Raw genomic sequence first — 17,276 nt, 5'->3', positions numbered from 1 at the left:
TAATGGCAGGACCCCTCCTGGCTTTCCTATTTCTCTACCTTAACACTTTTTGTTGGGGGGAAGGGCGAGGGGACAAGGCACAGGCTACGACATGGCCAGAAAGACCCCACCTTCTTTACACAGGTAGCAAACAATCAGACCGAGATGTGGTCAAAGGTGATTCTTCCCCCCAGTTTCCCTTCTTAAACTATTAATTTTTCAATCCTTGGAGCAGTTGAGAACCAGGTATGCGTCTCCCCTGCCCTCACCTCCCATCAAAACCTGGGAGACACACAAGGAAATCCAAAGCCACAATAATAAAGACAAAAACTAAAGAAATCCTCCTTGGCTTGTTTCTCCAGGGTGGCCGGGCAAGGTGTGAAAATCCGTCGCTCCCTCTGGGCTGGCAGGTGGAAGGTTCTGGAAAGGCGGAACTCCCTGTTCTCCCACCCGGCTGAAAGCCCTGGCTGTTGCCCCACTCTCTGCCTCGTCCAAGGCTAGCTCCTCCTCCGCCCCTCTGCAGTCAGGCCTCCCCAGCGGCCCCGGGCCAAGGCGGCAGGGAAGGCGCCGCTACCTGCAGCCGCAGGACTCCACCACCATGTCCTCGTACTGCTTGTAGACCACGTTATTGCCCGCGTCGATGTACAGGATGCTGATGGGAGTCAGTTTGGTGGGCACGCAGCAGCTGGGCGGGGTAGAGCCGGGGTCCATGGAGTTCATCAGCGTCTGGATGATGGCGTGGTTGGTGGGCTCCAGGTGCGAGCGCAACGGGAAGTCGCACACGCCTTCGCAGTGGTAGGCCTCGTACTCCAGGGGCGCGATAATCCAGTCGTCCCAGCCCAGCTCCTTGAAGTTCACGTGCAGGGGCTTCTTGCTGCAGCGCAGCCTCGACTTCTTGCCGTGCCGCTTGCCGTGGCGGCTGGCGAAAGCTGTGCGCCGCCGCCGGCGGCCGGGCGAGGGCAGCCAAGACCCGGCGTCTGGGGTGCCCGACGGCGGCGGCCACGACCCCTCGGCGTCCGCGCCCGGGCCCGCAACCTCGGCCGAGCCCAGCTGCTCGCGCATCTCGGCGAACAGGTTCTTGCGCTGGGATCGGGTGAACACCACGAGCAGGGCGCGCTCCTGGGGGGTCCGCACCCTCCGGCCGAAGCCCAGACTCCGCAGGTCCGGGGGCGGTGGCTGCTGGAGCCCCGGCGCGCGCGCCTCGGCCTCGCCGGCACCCTGCTCGCCCCACGCGACCCGCAGCTCCAAGCACAGCTGCTCCCGGGGTTGGTGGCGCAGGACCTGCCACACGTCGAAGACTTCCCAGCCGGGCCGGGGCGCCCCCTGCGGGTCCAGGGTCCGCGCGTCCAGCAGCAGGGGCGACAGGCAGGGGAAGAGCTGCACTTGGAGCGGCCCGGCCGGCGGCCCCCAGGGCGCTGCGGGCGCCTGGCGAAAGAGCCGCAGCTCCGCGCCCACCAGCTCTTCTTTGTCTGAGAGCGTGGACACATCAAACAAATACTTCTGTCTCCGGAGAGGAGTGTGCGAGAGATCGTCTGCGAGATAAAAAATAATTACAGTCAGTTTCACTTAAGAGGGAGATCAGCCCGGTGCTCCGCGGCCGCCCCTGGGAGGAAAAGGGCGGGGAGGGAACGGGACAGGCCGGTAGAGGTCCAGCTCGGCCCGCCCGGGGCTGACCACCCCGCCTCCCCGCCCGGCGGTGCGCGGCAAAGAAAGGGAGGGCACCAGGGCGGCCCCCTCCTCCCCTTCAGCCCGGGACTCCCTGGGCGGAAGTCGGTGGCTGCTGGAGTGGCGGCCGCGGCGGCGGCCTCCCGGGTTTTCCCCCAGGAGCCTATGTAACCACTAATGTGCCCTTTGTGGTCGCAGCCCGGCCCGCATTCCCCCAGACCTCCTCTCGGCTGGCTCATTCTCATCATTCACGTCTCGGTTCAAATGTCACCTCCTCCGAAAGGCCATGCTCGACCACCCGGATCTAAAGTAGCCTCCCTCGGTCACTATCACGGGACCCTGGTTTATTATCTTCACGGCACTTAGCACTATCTACAATGACCTCGTTTATATTTGTCTCCTTAGTGGTCTGTCTTTCCCAGCATAAGCCCGCCCCTCTCCAACAGCCCATAGGAGCTAGGACCCTGTCCTGTCCATTTGGCTCACCGCAACGGCTACAGGCCTGCTCGACCTAGGATACACGCTGGTCAGTAAGTGGGAAACATCTAGAGCAGTCATTCTCAGTCTACCACCTAGAGAATTTTGAAATTACCAGCGCCAGGGTATGCTTCAGCCAACTGAATCAGTATCTGAGGACAGGGCCTGGATATTGGACCTTTGTTGCGGTTTGTTAGCTTTGGTTTTTTTAAGCTCCTAGTTGACTTGAAGGTGCAGCCCTAGCTGAGACCCACGGGTCTGGGAGAAGATGCCGCCCAGCAGGCAGTTTTGCTGGTGCGTTTAGGCCCAGGACAAAGTTGACACAATGAGGAGCTGCAATGTGATTTTTTTCTTTCTAAAATTCATCAGCCAGTTAACAAACAAAAGAGCAGGGAGGCTTTCAGAATTCTGCAGAGGGGCAAATGAACCAACACAAACACAAGGCCTCTATCCATTGAGAAGATCCTGCAGCCAATGAGAAATAAATATATCAGTAAGGAGAAAACCTGAGCCCCCCCCCCCCACACACACACAGTGACATTCTCCCCTCCCCCACCCACCCAATCTGAAATCTTCTTGCTTTGCAACTAATCCTGAAGATAAAATTTTTGGTTACCACTGAGAGAAAGAATGGGGACACAAGGAGGGGGAACAATAACAGGCTTTTAAATCCAAGGCGAATTCTTGGGGACCCAGGCAAAACTGGACTGGACTTCTTTTTTGACACATTTGTGCATGAAGCCAACCCCACTTCAGTGTGCAAGGCGGAAAGCTAACCAGATTTTCTTGGGCTGCCTTCTCATAAAATATTTACAACCCAGCAAATACAAAAATCCCCAAAGCCCCTAGCTTTCCCCAGAAGCTAGTAAAGTTTGGGTAGATTTCAATAGTAAAAGTGTCACCGGGTCCCAGGTCCGACCCTCACTGCCTGTCCAGATGTAGCCCCAGGGCACTGGATCTGGAGCCTCAGCCACACCCAGTTCCCACTCTGGGCTAACCGCCGGACGGCTGCCTCACTCTAACACACAAGTCCCGACCTGAGACGGAGCTGTGGGAAGGGTTAGAGAGGTGAAAAGGGAAAAGCTGCTAGAGGCAGTTGATTTATGGAAGCCAAGACCTTCAAACCGACCAGGGCACATTAAAATCAGTGGGAATTCAGCACACTTTCTTCTCCTCCTTTAAAGAAACCTGTGTCTGACAACCTTCAACCACCACCCAGATCTCTGGACCTATTGCCTGAGGCTTCACTTTCCTGGCTCTCATATTTCTCTCCCCCCCAAAACTGAGGATGTGGTGAGAGGGACAAACCTAAGGCACTTGCTGCACCAGCTAAATGTCGTGAGGGCTGCCGTATTTTTCATCCTTTATCTATGAGCACAGATCAGTTCTGCAAGGTAGGTACTCATATTGTTCCAATTTTACGGATAGGAAAACCAAGGCTTGGAGAAAATAATTACCAAAGTCTCACAACTAATAAATGGTGGTATTGGGACCCAAACCTAGGTCCGTTTAATTTCAGAGTTGGAGCATTTAGCCTGTAAGCCCCACTGCCTGTCCATTAGAGTCCAAGTCCTGGAGCTGAGGCAACCAGGAGTGACCACGGTACAGGGGCTGGAGGATACAGTCCCAACTGTATTTTCAGGGCTTGCTAGGAATAAAACCTGGGCTCCTTTAGGAAATCATTTCCATCTCTGCTTATATAACTCTTGAGACAGTTTGTCACTGGTTGGAGAGCATTAGGCAGGTGTAAAGGATGATTTATTTATTTCTCTCTCATGCAACACGGAGAAATCAGCCAGCTTTTGTTTTCATTCTTTTTTTTAAAGTGTGGGCTAATAAATGGTCTGCACAGCTGAGTCACATTTCTCTAGTCCTCGAGAGTGGTCAAAACAGAGGAAAGCATCTGTAAAAAGAGGGCTCCACTGGTTCTGCAGCCTTGGGATCTCACATGATTTTTCTAGCAAGATTAGCCTGCTCCTACTCTTTCCAGGGCTCGGGGGAAAAAGTGCAAATGAGGCTTCAGCCTGTATCCTGCTCTCTTTTCTTCCCATCCCGGCTCCATTCCACAGTTCGAGGGGTCTTACCCGCGTGGATGTGGACACCCTTGCCCACAGCTCCAAGCTTCCCAGGCTACAGGGGCACACATCAGCGATGTGACACACCCTTAGGAGGACAGACCCAAAGAAGAAGCTGCCCAGGCCCTGGAAGTGGGCTCAGGGCTATTTGAGCAAGAGCTCTGGCTCAGGTACCAGACTAGAGCAGTAGCTCTCAAAGCCAGTGAACCTGCCGTGGTCCCTAAATCTGCGTCATCAGCATTATACAGGAACTTGTTAGAAATGCAAATTCTCTTGAGCCCCAGAGGTTTGTAGCAGAGCCCAGAATTTGCATTTCTCCTCAGTTCCCAGGAGATGTTGATTCTGCTGGTTGGGGACCCCACTATAAGAACCACGAATCTAGATAAGCACATTTCATTGACTCTTCAGATTCCCCACCAAGTGGGGAGGGCACCATGGGAGCTGAGAACAAAACAGGGCCCTAGGGCCCCAAAGCACTGGGCCCAAGACAGGATCTAAGGCAATGCTCACCAGAACCAAGTCCCTATTGCTCCCTGTTCCTTCCAGCCCCTCACAGCCACCTCCACATTTTTTCACTCTTTCAGCCACATGTACTCTCACTGGGTCTCCAGAACCTCTAACGCATGAGTGTGGCTGCTCTGTGCAGCTCCCCTACAGACCACATTCTCCACCTGTCTGGACCTGCTCTGGAGGCATGCGTCACAGAAATAGCCCAGAGGAGGCATCCAACCTGGGGAGTGCACACACCATCCACTGTGACCCTGCAGACACTTTGCCTGCTGACCTGGCATCACAAGGCCTGGCCCTGCTGCCATGGCCACCTGTGGGTACGAAGCCAGTTCTTCACACCCTCTCCCACAAGCCTCCTCTCCCATTAAGTCCTGTATAGAGGAGAGCTGATGTCATCAAGTGACACTCTCTCCCATCCTCTTGCCTAGAAACAGGTAGTTTTCATTTCAGAATCTGTTGGTGGCACCTTCTTACATCCTGGAAGTCAATCTTACGCTTCAGGCCTTTAAATTGAAATTGATCAGTAATAAATCATGAGAGCTATCTTTTTTGCTTTTTATCTGTATCAACCTGGTCTGTTACAGCTTGGCTTACACCCAGGTTAATTCAGGGTTTGCTGAGTGTTAGACATAGCGACCCTTCAAGTTTTAATCGCTGGATTTGTGCTTATCAGCTTGCTCTGGTGGGTGGGCAGAGGAAGGAGGGACGGAGAGAAGAGAACAAACCACCTTCATATTTGAAGAAAATTCTTCATAAATAGGTCAGCCTTTTTTGAGTTAAGGGCAAGTCGGTTAAAGTTTAGGAGCACCTCAAACATATACATTTGGTGTGGAATTGATTAAAAAATAAAATAAAAATTTTAAAGGAAAGCAAATAAGGGAACGAGAACGAATCACTTCAACGTAGGGACTATCACGCCCATTTTAAATGAGGAAACTGGCTTAGAAAGCTACGTGGCTGGAGGAAGCTACGAAGCAAACACCAGATCGTAAAGAAAAGGATGCCCGCGGCGCCTAAGTCCGGACACCCCAGGAACCGCACCACAGGAAACGCGCCCCAGGAAGGCGGCGTAAGGGTTACGGTTGCTCAGTGGCAGGACCCGAGCCTCGCCGCCCACACGCGCTCCTCCAGCTGGGGGCGGCTCCCCCGCGCCCCGCTGCAGATGGCTTCCGAAAACCCGAATCGTCCTTCGGTTTGGGGCGGAAAGGCCGCGCACTGCATTTTCCCCAAGACGTCTTGAGATACGTACGCAGCTTGAGGTCCCTCTTGAGAGTCCTGTTTGAACTGTGTGTCACTCGCTGGCCCCGAGGGCTCCCCCGAGCTCCAGCTCGCCCGACCCCCAAGGCCCTTCGCGCCCAGACCCTGGGCTCCCCAATGCTGCTAAGCGCGTGTTCCGCTCGCGTCCTCTGAATTCGCCGTGACCTGAGCGGCCACTCGTGGGCGCCTGGCCGGGCCTCACACACCTCCACCCGCCGCCCCACCACGCGTCCCGCCGCCCCACCACGCGTCCCGCCGCACGTCCTCCGAAGGCACATCCCCCAGCGAAGGGCTGCGGCTCAGAAAGCCGAGATGAAACGGCCCTCTCCCACCCCTACTCCCCTAGGTGGGGATGGAGGAGGGGCGTATAATCACCCGTCTTCGCAAAGGAAACTCCAGATGTCTGCAGCTCAGCCTTTCCCCCATCCTCAAAAGCATCCCTGAATGCTTCTGGGCATGCTTTTGTGCTGGGCTCAGGGTTTGGGTGGCCTCCGTCCGTGAATCCTCACCGAGAGTGTCCGAGGCCCGTCGTACTGTTACACTCTTTTACAGGTGACGGAGCGGGCTCCAAGAGGCGTCTTCACTTGCCCAATGACTTGCAGCTTGGCAGGGACACTATTTGAAGGCCTTTATTCCAACCGAGGCCCTCAGACCTGAGGCCACGCCCCTCTTGCAGGGTTCTCATTTGGCGGTGGAGCAAAGAGGGAGGGAGGACACCAGACACACATCCATCACCAACGCCGTCAACACAAAGGGAGCTGGGTTCTGCCAGGAATTCTTTTTTCCTTTACTGGAAGTAAGAAGACCTCCGAGCAGGGAATTCATAGCTAGGTTTGGAGTCACTTCTTCTCAGGTCCCTAAGCCCTGAGGGTGCCCTGAGGTGCCACAAAGTCCACAAGTTGGAAATAGAGTCATGTGTACTGGGTGAGTAAAAATGAGCCACCAGCCCTGTCTCCTCTGAGGTATGAAGGTCTCTGAGTAATTTGTGCTCCAACTATGACCCTCTTCTGGGACAGTGATCTCCTGGGCATCCCCCCGTACTCTTGTCCTGCGCCCTGCCTCCACTGAGATCTGAGTCTTGCAAACTGCTGAGCATCCCCCTGAGGTGCAGAATCAGGACACCACCCACACAATTCAGCCTTTCTGGGGTGTTTTTGCTGACATCCAGTATGATCATAACAGCAAACACTGGGGTAAGTCCTTACTATGTGCTGGGCATGATCTAAATTCTAAACTTATAATAAGTCGTTTAAGCTTCAAAACGACCTATGGAAAAAAGAAAAGATATCATTATTATGTTACAGATCACAAAACTAAAACACAAAGAGCTCAAGGTAACTTGTCCAAGATAGAGGTAGATGCAGCAGTCTGGTTCCAGTATCTGTGCCACCACCCTGGACATCCCAGACCCTGATCTTTGTGTCTGGTAGAAACCCTGAGAAGGCTCCAGTTCTTTCATGCTGCCTATGAATTTGGGGAGGGCATCAATCCCTGATCTCCAAGTGTCAATCACTTCCTAATCGGCAGAATTGAAGGGATGCCAACAATTGGACTTTTGAAGGAGAATTTCCAAGGCAACAATTTTCTCATCTGCAAAATGAGAATATAAGGCCAGCTCAAAGTCACTGAGGGAAGGGTGGCAAATGAGATAGAGTAGGAAAGACATCTGAAGATGTGTGCAAATGTTAGTTACTACTGACAACATGGAATGAGCATAGGAGTCCTGAGTGTGAGAGGCATAGATTTGAGTCCTGCCCTGTAACTTATTGGCTGGGTGGCCTTGGATGGACTGGGTCACATAATCTTTCCCAGCCACATATATCTCATCTGGAAAATGGGAGAATGACCCCCACTTTGCAGAGTCATTGTAAAGATCAGAGTCGAGGTAACCAGAACAGGCTGTGCATGACAGACAGAAGCGTCCAGTGAATGCAGCCAATATTACTGTAACTACCTACGGCCAGGTAGGGGGCCAGGTAGGGGGAAGATACACGTGTCCTCCTCTTGGCCTTCTTTGAGGAGATGCAATTCAGTTCTTTCCACAGGATTTGCAGAAGTGAGTGGAGGAAAGGTGCTGGGCAGAGGGGTTAAGAGAGAAGCAAGGGCTTCCAGCAAAGGGCCAGGCCCATAGGGGTTTCAGCTTCACCCCCATCACCTTGCTCCTTCTCATTCCCCAGGCCTTATCCATTGCTCTGGTCCCTCCCACAATGCCAAGTCAACAAACGACCTCCAGTCAGAACCTCGTCAAGGACAGGGCCCTCCTTGCAGGGTCCCTCCTCTGGGGTTAGCCCATGTGAGAACCCCTTTGGCTCCGGGCAGCCGCAGCCCCGAGAGGCCTGGTGGCTGATCTCCTTGCCCCACCTGTCCCACTTCTCCACTGGCATCCTTGTGGGCAGGAATTGTCCACGGAGCCATTGTAGGGTGCGGGGGGGTGTGTTCCCTATGTTTTTCAGCCTGCAGGTTGGAGGAGAGCAGGGTGGTAGCAGTGAATGACCCCTCGGGCTGCGGTGTCAGGGGCGGCGGCATCGCAGTTCCACAGAAGCCTCTCCCACCATACAGTCACCGCCCCACTTCTTTCTAGGTCTCTTGGCTTCCCCAGTGTTTGCCCCAATAGCTTGTCCTGAATTTCCCAGCTTCTTTCCTCCTTTCAAAGACCAGAACGGCCCGAGGGAAGTCCTCCACAGAGGACTTTTCCACCCTCTTTCCAAAGCCTGGCGGATCCCTACCTTCCTCCCTGTCTCGAACCTGGGCTTGCAAACCACACAGAATTCATCGAGTCTGGTGGCCTGCCTGGATCCCACAGAGAAACCTCAAAGTTCCCACAGCAAGTTCTGACTCAGCCAGCGGCAAACCAGTGAGGCTGGGAGGGGGAGAGAAGGGGAACCCCGATTTCCACCCGACTGGGAACAACTCCACGCTCCTAGGGAGCCGCAGCACAGACTCCAGTAACGCAGCTCTCTGGCAGATGGGCCAGCCCTCTACTCTGAGCTCTGGGAGCTGGGCACCCCCAGCAGGAGTCCGAAGTCGCCTCCAAGAGACTCCTTTTGTCTTTCGAGGACGAAACAGATTCATTTACAAAGTAGTTTCCACGCACTTGGTGCGAACTCTCATGGCCTCTCAGGGGCTCAAGAGACAGAGACGCAAAGCCCAGATCAAGGACACTTCACCAGGCGACTCTTTTCACTGGCATCCCACCCTGGGCTCTTGACCACAGTGGCCCAAATCTTAATTTGACACCACTGCAGATGAAATCCAAATAGAAGCTGGTGACACCCCTCACGCTGGAGCCTCTCTCCCCACCTTTCCGCTGCAGCCAAGCAGGCTTTTGCCTGGCGTCCTTGGCTGCGGCATCCCCGCAGGTCGCTGCCTTCTCTTGGAACCTCTGGAGCAGGGCCCGGACCTGGCTGATTTACCCGAGGTCGCCCTCCCTGCAATGTCGACCTGTAGGGTCACCTGGGAACCCAGGGGAGCAACCCAGGCCCAGCGGGGAGGGTATCACAGCCCTGAAACCGCCCTTTGGGCTAGAACATGATCGCAGCCTTTTGACTTGAGAGCTTGGAGATGAAAAGTAGAAGAAAAGGTTCCCATTTTATGTTGTTTCCCCTCCCCGACCAGTTCTGAGGTTGCAGGTGGGGAGACGGGCTCAGACTGGCGTGTGGTCAGGATATTGGACCCTCGGTGTCAAGGGGTCCCGCGCAGGAGAAACCTCAGTGATGTGTTCTTTAAAGTGCTGGGCCGGACGCAGCTTCTGAGGAAGGGATCGCGGCAACTCAGCTCCACTGTGTTCATCTCGGGCTGACTCCCGAAATAACGTCCTAGCAAAATAAGATTCGTGGTGGTAGCTATGGGCCATAGTCTAGCATCGTTCAATTTCCCTCCCCACTGGGGGTGGGAGCGTCGGTCAGCTGGGAAGTGGGATCGGAACTGGACCAACTTGCCTGGAAGCCAGATTTGCAAAACAGGCGCACGGGTTCTCTTCGGTTCCTACGTTATTTAGGGGGTAAGGGGGACGGGTAAACCAGCCCTGACAGACCCCAAAGCCAACCCTCTGCTCTTGCTTTCCCCTCCGCTCCAGCAGCCAGACCCGCACCAGCCGGGGCCAGAGGCCCGCCCTTCTTCTCCACTGCAAGCCCACTATAGGGTCCCTAAACCCTGCCCCGCCCCCAGGCGCCCGGGCCGCTCGCTGCGCAGCGCGCGCCTCTCTGCTAACGCTGGTCAGCGCCGCCCGCCCACTCCCAGCGCACCCAACCCTCGGCCCCCAGCAGCGTTAATGGACTGTCCTGGAGGGCAAGGAACAGCAACCCTGGAACCCATTAGGCCGACGAGGACCTATTTAATTCCTGTAAACAGGAGACACCATTTAGCCGACATTGAGCTTAAAAATAAACAGCCAGGCTTTAAGGGCGGGGGATGGGGGCTTGAGGGAGGTGGTAGATGCCAAGCAAAGAAGTGGCGCTGTGGATCCACATTCCTGTTTGCCACACCTCGCGGCCTCGGTTCGGAGCCCTTCCCGGGTCCAGAGAGCATCGCTTGACCAGGGTTATTCCCTACCCTAAGAGTTATCGAACTACTGTCCTTCACTTGACTCAAAAGTCCCCAGGGATTATTGTGAATTTGCTCTGGGTCGTTTGATGCAAGCAGAAGTCCTGGCAGGAAACGAAAGTTTTCGTTCTGCCCTATTTCTATCAAACCATCTTTCCCCCACCTCTCTGTTCAGTTCCCTTCTCCCTCTCCCCACGCCGCCCCAGAAAGACGTCACCAATTTCAAGGAGGTGAGCCGCCAGAACCCCGAGAACTCCAGCTGGGAAAAAGCGAGTTGCACTAGGGCCTCCATCAATGCAACGCTCTGCGTTCCCCGCGGGTCCAGGCGACACGCATCCCCTCTGGTCGTAAGGGGGAGGTTTCAGGTCTTGATTCAGTTTGCGCGGGAAGGGATTCCCAAAGCCTGTCGTGGGTTGTGGCTTAGGTAATTTTTTTTTTTTTTTTAATGTGCAGAAACGACAAGGATGTTTGAGCACGTTTTTCGATCCCCTCCCCCACCAGCAACTCTACCGCGCAAACTCCCAGAGCTCGAGAGCCTCCCGCGCCAGGAAAAAGCTCAGTGTCCTTCTCAGATTAGTCTCCCCTGCCAAGGAAGCCCGCCCCAGAATTCCGGCGCTTCTTGCACTCTCGCTGCAGAAGACACTAGGTGTTTTTAGCTTCTTGCTAAGGCAGCCTTTGTAAGGCAACCCTTAAGGCCTTAGGGGTGGGAGTGACATTAACTGCTATTTAACAACAAGCCAATGGCTAAGGGTTTGGTTTGTGGCCTGAAAAATGTTTTAATCATTCCAACCAGAAGAGCAGAACAAACTTATGGTTTAAGGCTTCCTTTCCTTACCCCGGGATTCTTATAGGACCTGCCAGTTCACCAGGTTTGAGCAGGATCCTGAACGTGGATGGCGATGCAAACCCCGCGCGGTGCTCACACCGGCGCGTCCTCACACGCACGTACTTAAAAGCTCAGCAATCCTTTCCCAAGGCTGTTCCCTCTTTCCGGGGAAATAAAGCCTAGATTGGAAACTTCTGCCGGCTTCCTCGCTTGGCCGTCTGGTCTGCATTAGTGTTTTTATAAGGGACTCAAACAAATCGAATACAAGGTCACCAAATAATTAACAGTTGTGAATTCCCTCCGTCCCCATTAAAATGCTTCCCTGCTTATATTTCATTTTCCGTTTGCCAACGACAACAGGGTCCCGGCAAAAGCACCACTGCGTTGATTGCACCACTCTGCGGCCCAGGTCCACCCAGAAACACGCTGTTTTGCATAAACATGCCGCACCAGACGAACTTCAATCAGGAAGGAACTATGCCGCTCTTAGAATGTCCTCCCCGTTAGCTGTCCTGCCCTGCCCCCTTGGCAATCGCGACCCAGAAGGTAAACCTAGAAGCCAACAAACAATCCGCGGCAAACTCTCCCGAGGTTCATTTCTAGGGTGTCAAATTCCTCAAGGATGTTCCGATCTCGTTTGGGCTTTTGTGTGTGTGTGTGTGTGTGTGTGTGTGTGTGTTTTGGTGTTTTTGTTTTTTTTGTTTTTTATCTGTTCCCTGCTGCCTCCTTTCTGAGAGTGCTATTGTAACAATAACAACAAATATTTAAAGAGAATTCTTATTTCAAAATCGTCTGGAAACCTAACTCACAGCAATATTCTTAGATTCATTTTGGTTTCTTCATCCTTAAGAGGCTTTTTTTTGTCTCCCTTGTTGGAATTACATGGCGCTTCTCACTACATAAACTGAAGTCCAAGTTTTGCTTCTCTCTCCCTCCCCCTCTATCTTACAGCCGTGTTGAATTCATAGGAGCTCCCATTGTCTGCCTTTCCAGGGCCCCAGGGTTAGAGATCCAAGCCTCCTGTACTAGTGGTCTTGTAATGAGTTCTATCAGGTGCTAACTGTAACTTCTCTATATCCAACCTGGTCCATCCTGATGCTATGGCTGCACCAACACAAACATTCACACATTTTCTCATCTTTATGGATCCAAAATCATCTTGAAAGCACAATATGGAGGCATTTTTAAAGGTCAAGGATAAGGCAGCTTGTGCGTTTTACAGGGAGTACAAAGAAGAAGCAAGGCACAGCACACTTTTAGACCCCTGAATCCAAAGTTTCACTCCAACTCCTAACTGGGTCATAAAGAGATCACAGAGGAATATCAGACGGGGTGAGAAATCTGTCAACTTCTTCCATTTCTGCGTCTTGCCACCATCCTTTAGAAACCTCCTCACCCTCACCCTACCCATGTAGTGCCACAGGTAAATATGCAGGGTCTAGAACTGGATATGTGCTTCAGCTCTCACTAGCTGTGTGACCTTGAACAATTTGCTTAACCTCTCTGTCTTCCTTAATTGACCTGTAAATCAGGGACTGTAGCACTTTCTTCCCGGTGGTTGGGGGGGTGTTGTTAAAATTAAATGAAATAATTCATGTAACAAATGTTAGCCCAGTACTTGGTACACAGTAAGTGCTCAACATGTCAATATATCTTAGTTATTATGATTACCCCTAGTTGTTTGGAGAGCGAACCGAAAGGGGGGACGCTTTTTTTTTTTAACTTGCAATAAGGTGTCCTCCTCATGGGGCTTGGGAGAAGGAGGCACGGGCTGAGGCATTACAGAACACGCAGTCTTTATAGACCTAAAGCGCTCTTCATTCATTCACAATGGACAGAGTTTACCCCGCTCTCCCTGTCTTAAACGCAAGCTTTAGGTGTAATTTCTGGGGTTCCGGGGTCCCCGGGTGAGGAAGGCTTTTTACAAATACTGTACTGTACGTAAGTAGTTCATGCCTCACGAGAGGATTTCAGGACTCCTTCCGTTTTCTTTGCTCCTCCCCCTGAGGGACCCCTGCTTCTCGAAGCCAAGCCTGCCACACTCGACGGCGATTTAAACATCCCCGAGGCAAGGCGCCAAGTTAACGCGGCTGGCCCAGCTCTCAGCTGGCCGCCGCTCTTACCTCCTTGTCCTGCCTTCCACGGCTGGGGGAGGGGATGCTGGAAGGTCTGGCGCGGTTTAAGAGTCCCCACGTGAGAGGGGCGGAAGTCCTCGCCAGGAGTCGGGATGCGCGGCTGGCGGGTCCCTTCCATCACGGGAGACTAGACAGCATTTGATGTGTTATGACATGAACCCTCAATTAGATCGCTGAGTTGAAACACTCCAATCAGGGGCCCGATGCTAAGCAAGCCCCGGAAGGTCCAGCCCGAGGTCACCGCCGGTGACACATCAAATCAAAATCAGTGAGAGAGAAAGTGAGGCTTTCCCTTTATCAAGCTTGGGCTGTGGCCCGCAACACACCCCCTCCTCTGCGCGCGCCCTCCAGCCCGCGGCTTCGCACTCCTTCGACCCAGCGCGGCGTGCTACCAGCCGCACAGCCTTCGCGGTCAACTAACTACCTTTCTTCGCGTTTTCTGGGAACCGGAGGGCGTGGAGGAGACCGCGCCTTTGAAGCTGCGGTCCAGGTGGTCACGACGCGCCTCCTCCGGCGGGGGACCGCGTTCGGGAGTGGAAGCCGGACGTCTGGATCTCGGTTCGGCTAGCCTAGAGAGCTTGGCTAGGGAACTGAGGGCCCACCCCCCCAACCTGGGCGCGCAGCCAGTCCCCTCCCTACCTCCGGCGCCCCGGGGGCGCCCAGCGCGGTGCCCGCGGACAGGCTGCTGCAGCGCGAGCCAGGGTGAAGCGAGCCAGCCTCTGCGCCGGACCTGGAGCCCCCAGAGACCTCCCACACTTGCCCCAACGCCGCAGGCTTCGGTAGACGCCTCCCAGCCGCCCGCAGGGTCCCTTGGTCCCGTGCCAAACTCACAGGGCGCAGCTTACGAGTTAGGGGGTGTCCGCTTGGGGGAGGGGCGGAGGTTCTGGCCACTTCCCGTGGGGAGAAGAAAATGCGCGCCCAACCGCCCGCCACCCTGGGCCTGCGGGGTTTCTTCCCTTGGGGAAAGGCCTCTAGAGTACTTTTCTCTGTGCTTCCTTACTCTCTCGACTAGGCAAGTCTAGGGTAGCCTTCGATTATGGTATTAGAGAAGGCGAACGATAAACAGAAGATTTGGAGGGAGAGAAACAACAGAGGCAGGGAAAGGGGTGGAGGTGGGGAGAAGGCGAGCTGCGCTGGCAGCAGGGAGGCCGGGGCCCCAGGTGCAGCGGTACGAAGAAGCCACTTGTATTTGCCAGGGTGACTTTAGCAGTTGTAAAATCACCATAAAATACCTGGCGTTAATTTGCCGCCCAGACTTTTCAGCAGCTCGTGAACCTCGCTGACCTCGGGCTGCAGCCGCGAACCGAGCGTGGGCAAGACCCATGCCCGCAAGGAAGGCGGCTGCAAGGGAGGGGGCTCGGGGGCTGAAGCCTGGGAAGAGCCCGAGGCTCGGGGCCGTTAGCCTGCTCTGTAAAGCTTCGAGGGCGCGCAAGCGCCCCCAAGGCAGTCGGGGCAGAGCAGCCCTCCCAGTCCGAGCCCCCGTGCTCGCCGGTTCCTGGGCGACCCCCCTTTCACTGACCTGGAAGTGGGAGGCAGGGAAGGCGTCCGAGTCGAGGAGCTAAGTCCGGGCAGGGTGGCGGAGTGGATAGATGCCCAAATCTCTTTTATCTCCTCCGTCCTTTCTTCTCGTCCCCTACCTCCCGTTTGCCCTTCCTTTGGTTTTTCTCCCTTCCTTACTGCCTCCTTCTACGGTATTGTCTCTTCTCTTTAGGAACTGAGTTCCCGGCGCCTGCAGCGCGAGGTTCTCTCCAAGGCTGCAGACCAACGCAGGTGGCAAGGAGGGGGCGCAGGGGTTTCCGCAGACACCCACACATGCACCCGCGCCCACAGAGGGGACCAAAGACGGGGCCCCTGGTAGAAGCGCAGAGACAGGAGAGTTGCCTGGCTCAGAAAGGTGAACGAGCACACCCAGTCACCCGTGTGAGCTAAGTACCAACAAACCCCCAAATTTAGCTCACTTGCCCCTGCCCTTGGCCCGCCCTGCCAGTTGCTGCCGCTGCCTCTTCAGAAATGACTCTGTTGAGGCCCCGGAGTGGCCGAGAGCGCGCTGCAGGAGCAAAAAACAAAAAAGCCCGAGGGCGCGGGGTTCCTACGCGGCTGACCATCCCCACGTCCAGCGCGGGGACGAGCCGGGTACCCGGGCAGCGGCTGGGCCAGGGCACTGCCAGACGCCAATCGCGGACTTGCTTCTTCGACCGTGGAAGTCTCCTCTGCCGGCTTTTCCCGGAGCGGATGGGAGCTCGGGGCTTTCCAGCGCTCACTCAGGCCCCTGAGCCGCTCGGTCCGCCACGGCAGCCCGGCCTTGGACCGCGCACCCGGTACAACCAGTGACCCCTTGCCACGGGTTCCCAGTCCCCGTCGCGACCCCTCTCCAGCCCCGGTCATTTGCCCGCCACCTCCCGCCCTCCACGTTTCCTCCACCAGCCACCAGACGTGCAGCCGCCACGCTCCTTTCTGCAAAAGGCAAGAGGAAGAAGGAAGGAAGGGAGAGAGAAAGGAAGGAAGGGAAAGAAGAAAGCGAGGCAGGGAGGATTGCCTACTGGAATAAAATCTGCAGCCGCATTCGGAAACTTACTTAGGCTTGAGAAAAACTGTTTAAGAAAAGAAAGGGGGAGGTATCCAGAACGAGAACGGAATTCACAAATGCAGCCTCCTGCCAGAGCCGGAGCTGTGCCCTGGCTGCGGAGCTCCAGGGAGAAAGGAGTCGGGCGTCTTGCCACTTACCTAGTCCCCTGTCTACAAAGCTAGTGATCGTATTAGCCGACTTGGAAGACTGGAAAAAGCTGGCATTGATGCCCAACTTCTCGGCAATGGAGTAAGTCCTGTAGATTGACAGCATGTACTCGTGGGGCACCACGCGCGGGCCCCTGCCCGGAGGCTCCTGAGCCTCGGGCTGCTGTGGCGGCCGCCGCCGGGGCTCCTCCTGCGGCCTCGGCTGTGGCTCCTGCCGCCCCAGGGGCGCCCGGGCCGTGGCACTCTCTCGCGACGCCCGCGGCATCTTCCCTTCCTTGCGGCTTCGCATTCCCTTGGCGGAGCCCAGCTGGGTGGACGACGAGGAGGATGAGATGGAAGCTTGCTGGAAACCGGGCAAATCCCACAGGAAACTGATGAGGAAGACGGCCGAGAGCAGGACCCTGGGGGTATCCATGGCGAGCGGGTCCCCGAGAGGCGGCGGCGCGGGTCGCGAGGGGCGCGGAGCGGCTGGACAGCGGCCGGGGCCCGGCTCCTCGGGCGGACTCGGAGTGCGAGGAGCCGGGTCCCAGCCACACAAACCCCGGCCCTGCCACGCCCCCTCCCGCCCCTCGCCGGGAGGGGAGGGGAGGGAGGAGAGGGAGGGAGGGGAGCCGAGGGTGGGAGGAGAGGCCGGGTGGTGCGGGCTGGAGGTGTGGGGGAGAGGGGCCGCTGTGGGCCGGGGTGGCAGGGGGACGCAGCGCCCCCGCGGGACGCGCGCGGGGTTGCCAGGCGGTGCGCGCAGAGCGGGCCAGGAGCGCCGGGCAGGGGTAGGCGGGCGAGGCCGCCCGGCAGCGAGGAAGCCAGGGGCATCCGCAGCGCCAGAGGCCCCCTAGCACTGTTCGAAGCTCGGTCCCTCCGTAGCGCTCCGCAGGCTCTCGGTCTTCCCCAGCCTCCTCCACTTTGCTGGGAGCGTGCGGCCCCGGAGGAGGGAAGCGGCGGCGGCGCCCCCCAGGGACAGCTCGGAGCAGGCGCCTCAGCAGCCGACTGCGCGCCGGCTCCGGGCGGTGGTACCTTCCTTCCTCGGCCCCAACCTCCAGGCCAGTCGATCGCTCCCCTCAAGGGCCAGCCCAGGGCCAG

General features: G+C 56.0%; 1 protein-coding gene across 1 annotated transcript; it reads right to left on the bottom strand.

Annotated features, from left to right (window-relative positions):
• Positions 1-304: 304 nt before the first annotated feature.
• Positions 305-16,614, bottom strand: GDF6 (growth differentiation factor 6). The gene is made up of 2 exons (XM_029223130.1): positions 16,191-16,614; positions 305-1,511 (listed from the first exon to the last, which is right to left on the bottom strand). The coding sequence occupies exons 1-2, from the start codon at positions 16,612-16,614 to the stop codon at positions 550-552; spliced, it is 1,386 nt and encodes a 461-aa protein (XP_029078963.1). The 3' UTR covers positions 305-549.
• Positions 16,615-17,276: the final 662 nt, after the last annotated feature.

This window comes from Monodon monoceros, unplaced genomic scaffold (genome assembly GCF_005190385.1).
Source record: "Monodon monoceros isolate NGI ecotype Baffin Bay Population unplaced genomic scaffold, NGI_Narwhal_1 Super_Scaffold_14, whole genome shotgun sequence".
Taxonomy (NCBI): domain Eukaryota; kingdom Metazoa; phylum Chordata; class Mammalia; order Artiodactyla; family Monodontidae; genus Monodon; species Monodon monoceros.
The sequence above is the reverse complement of the archived record's forward strand: the minus strand, read 5'-3'. Positions and strand labels throughout refer to the sequence as shown.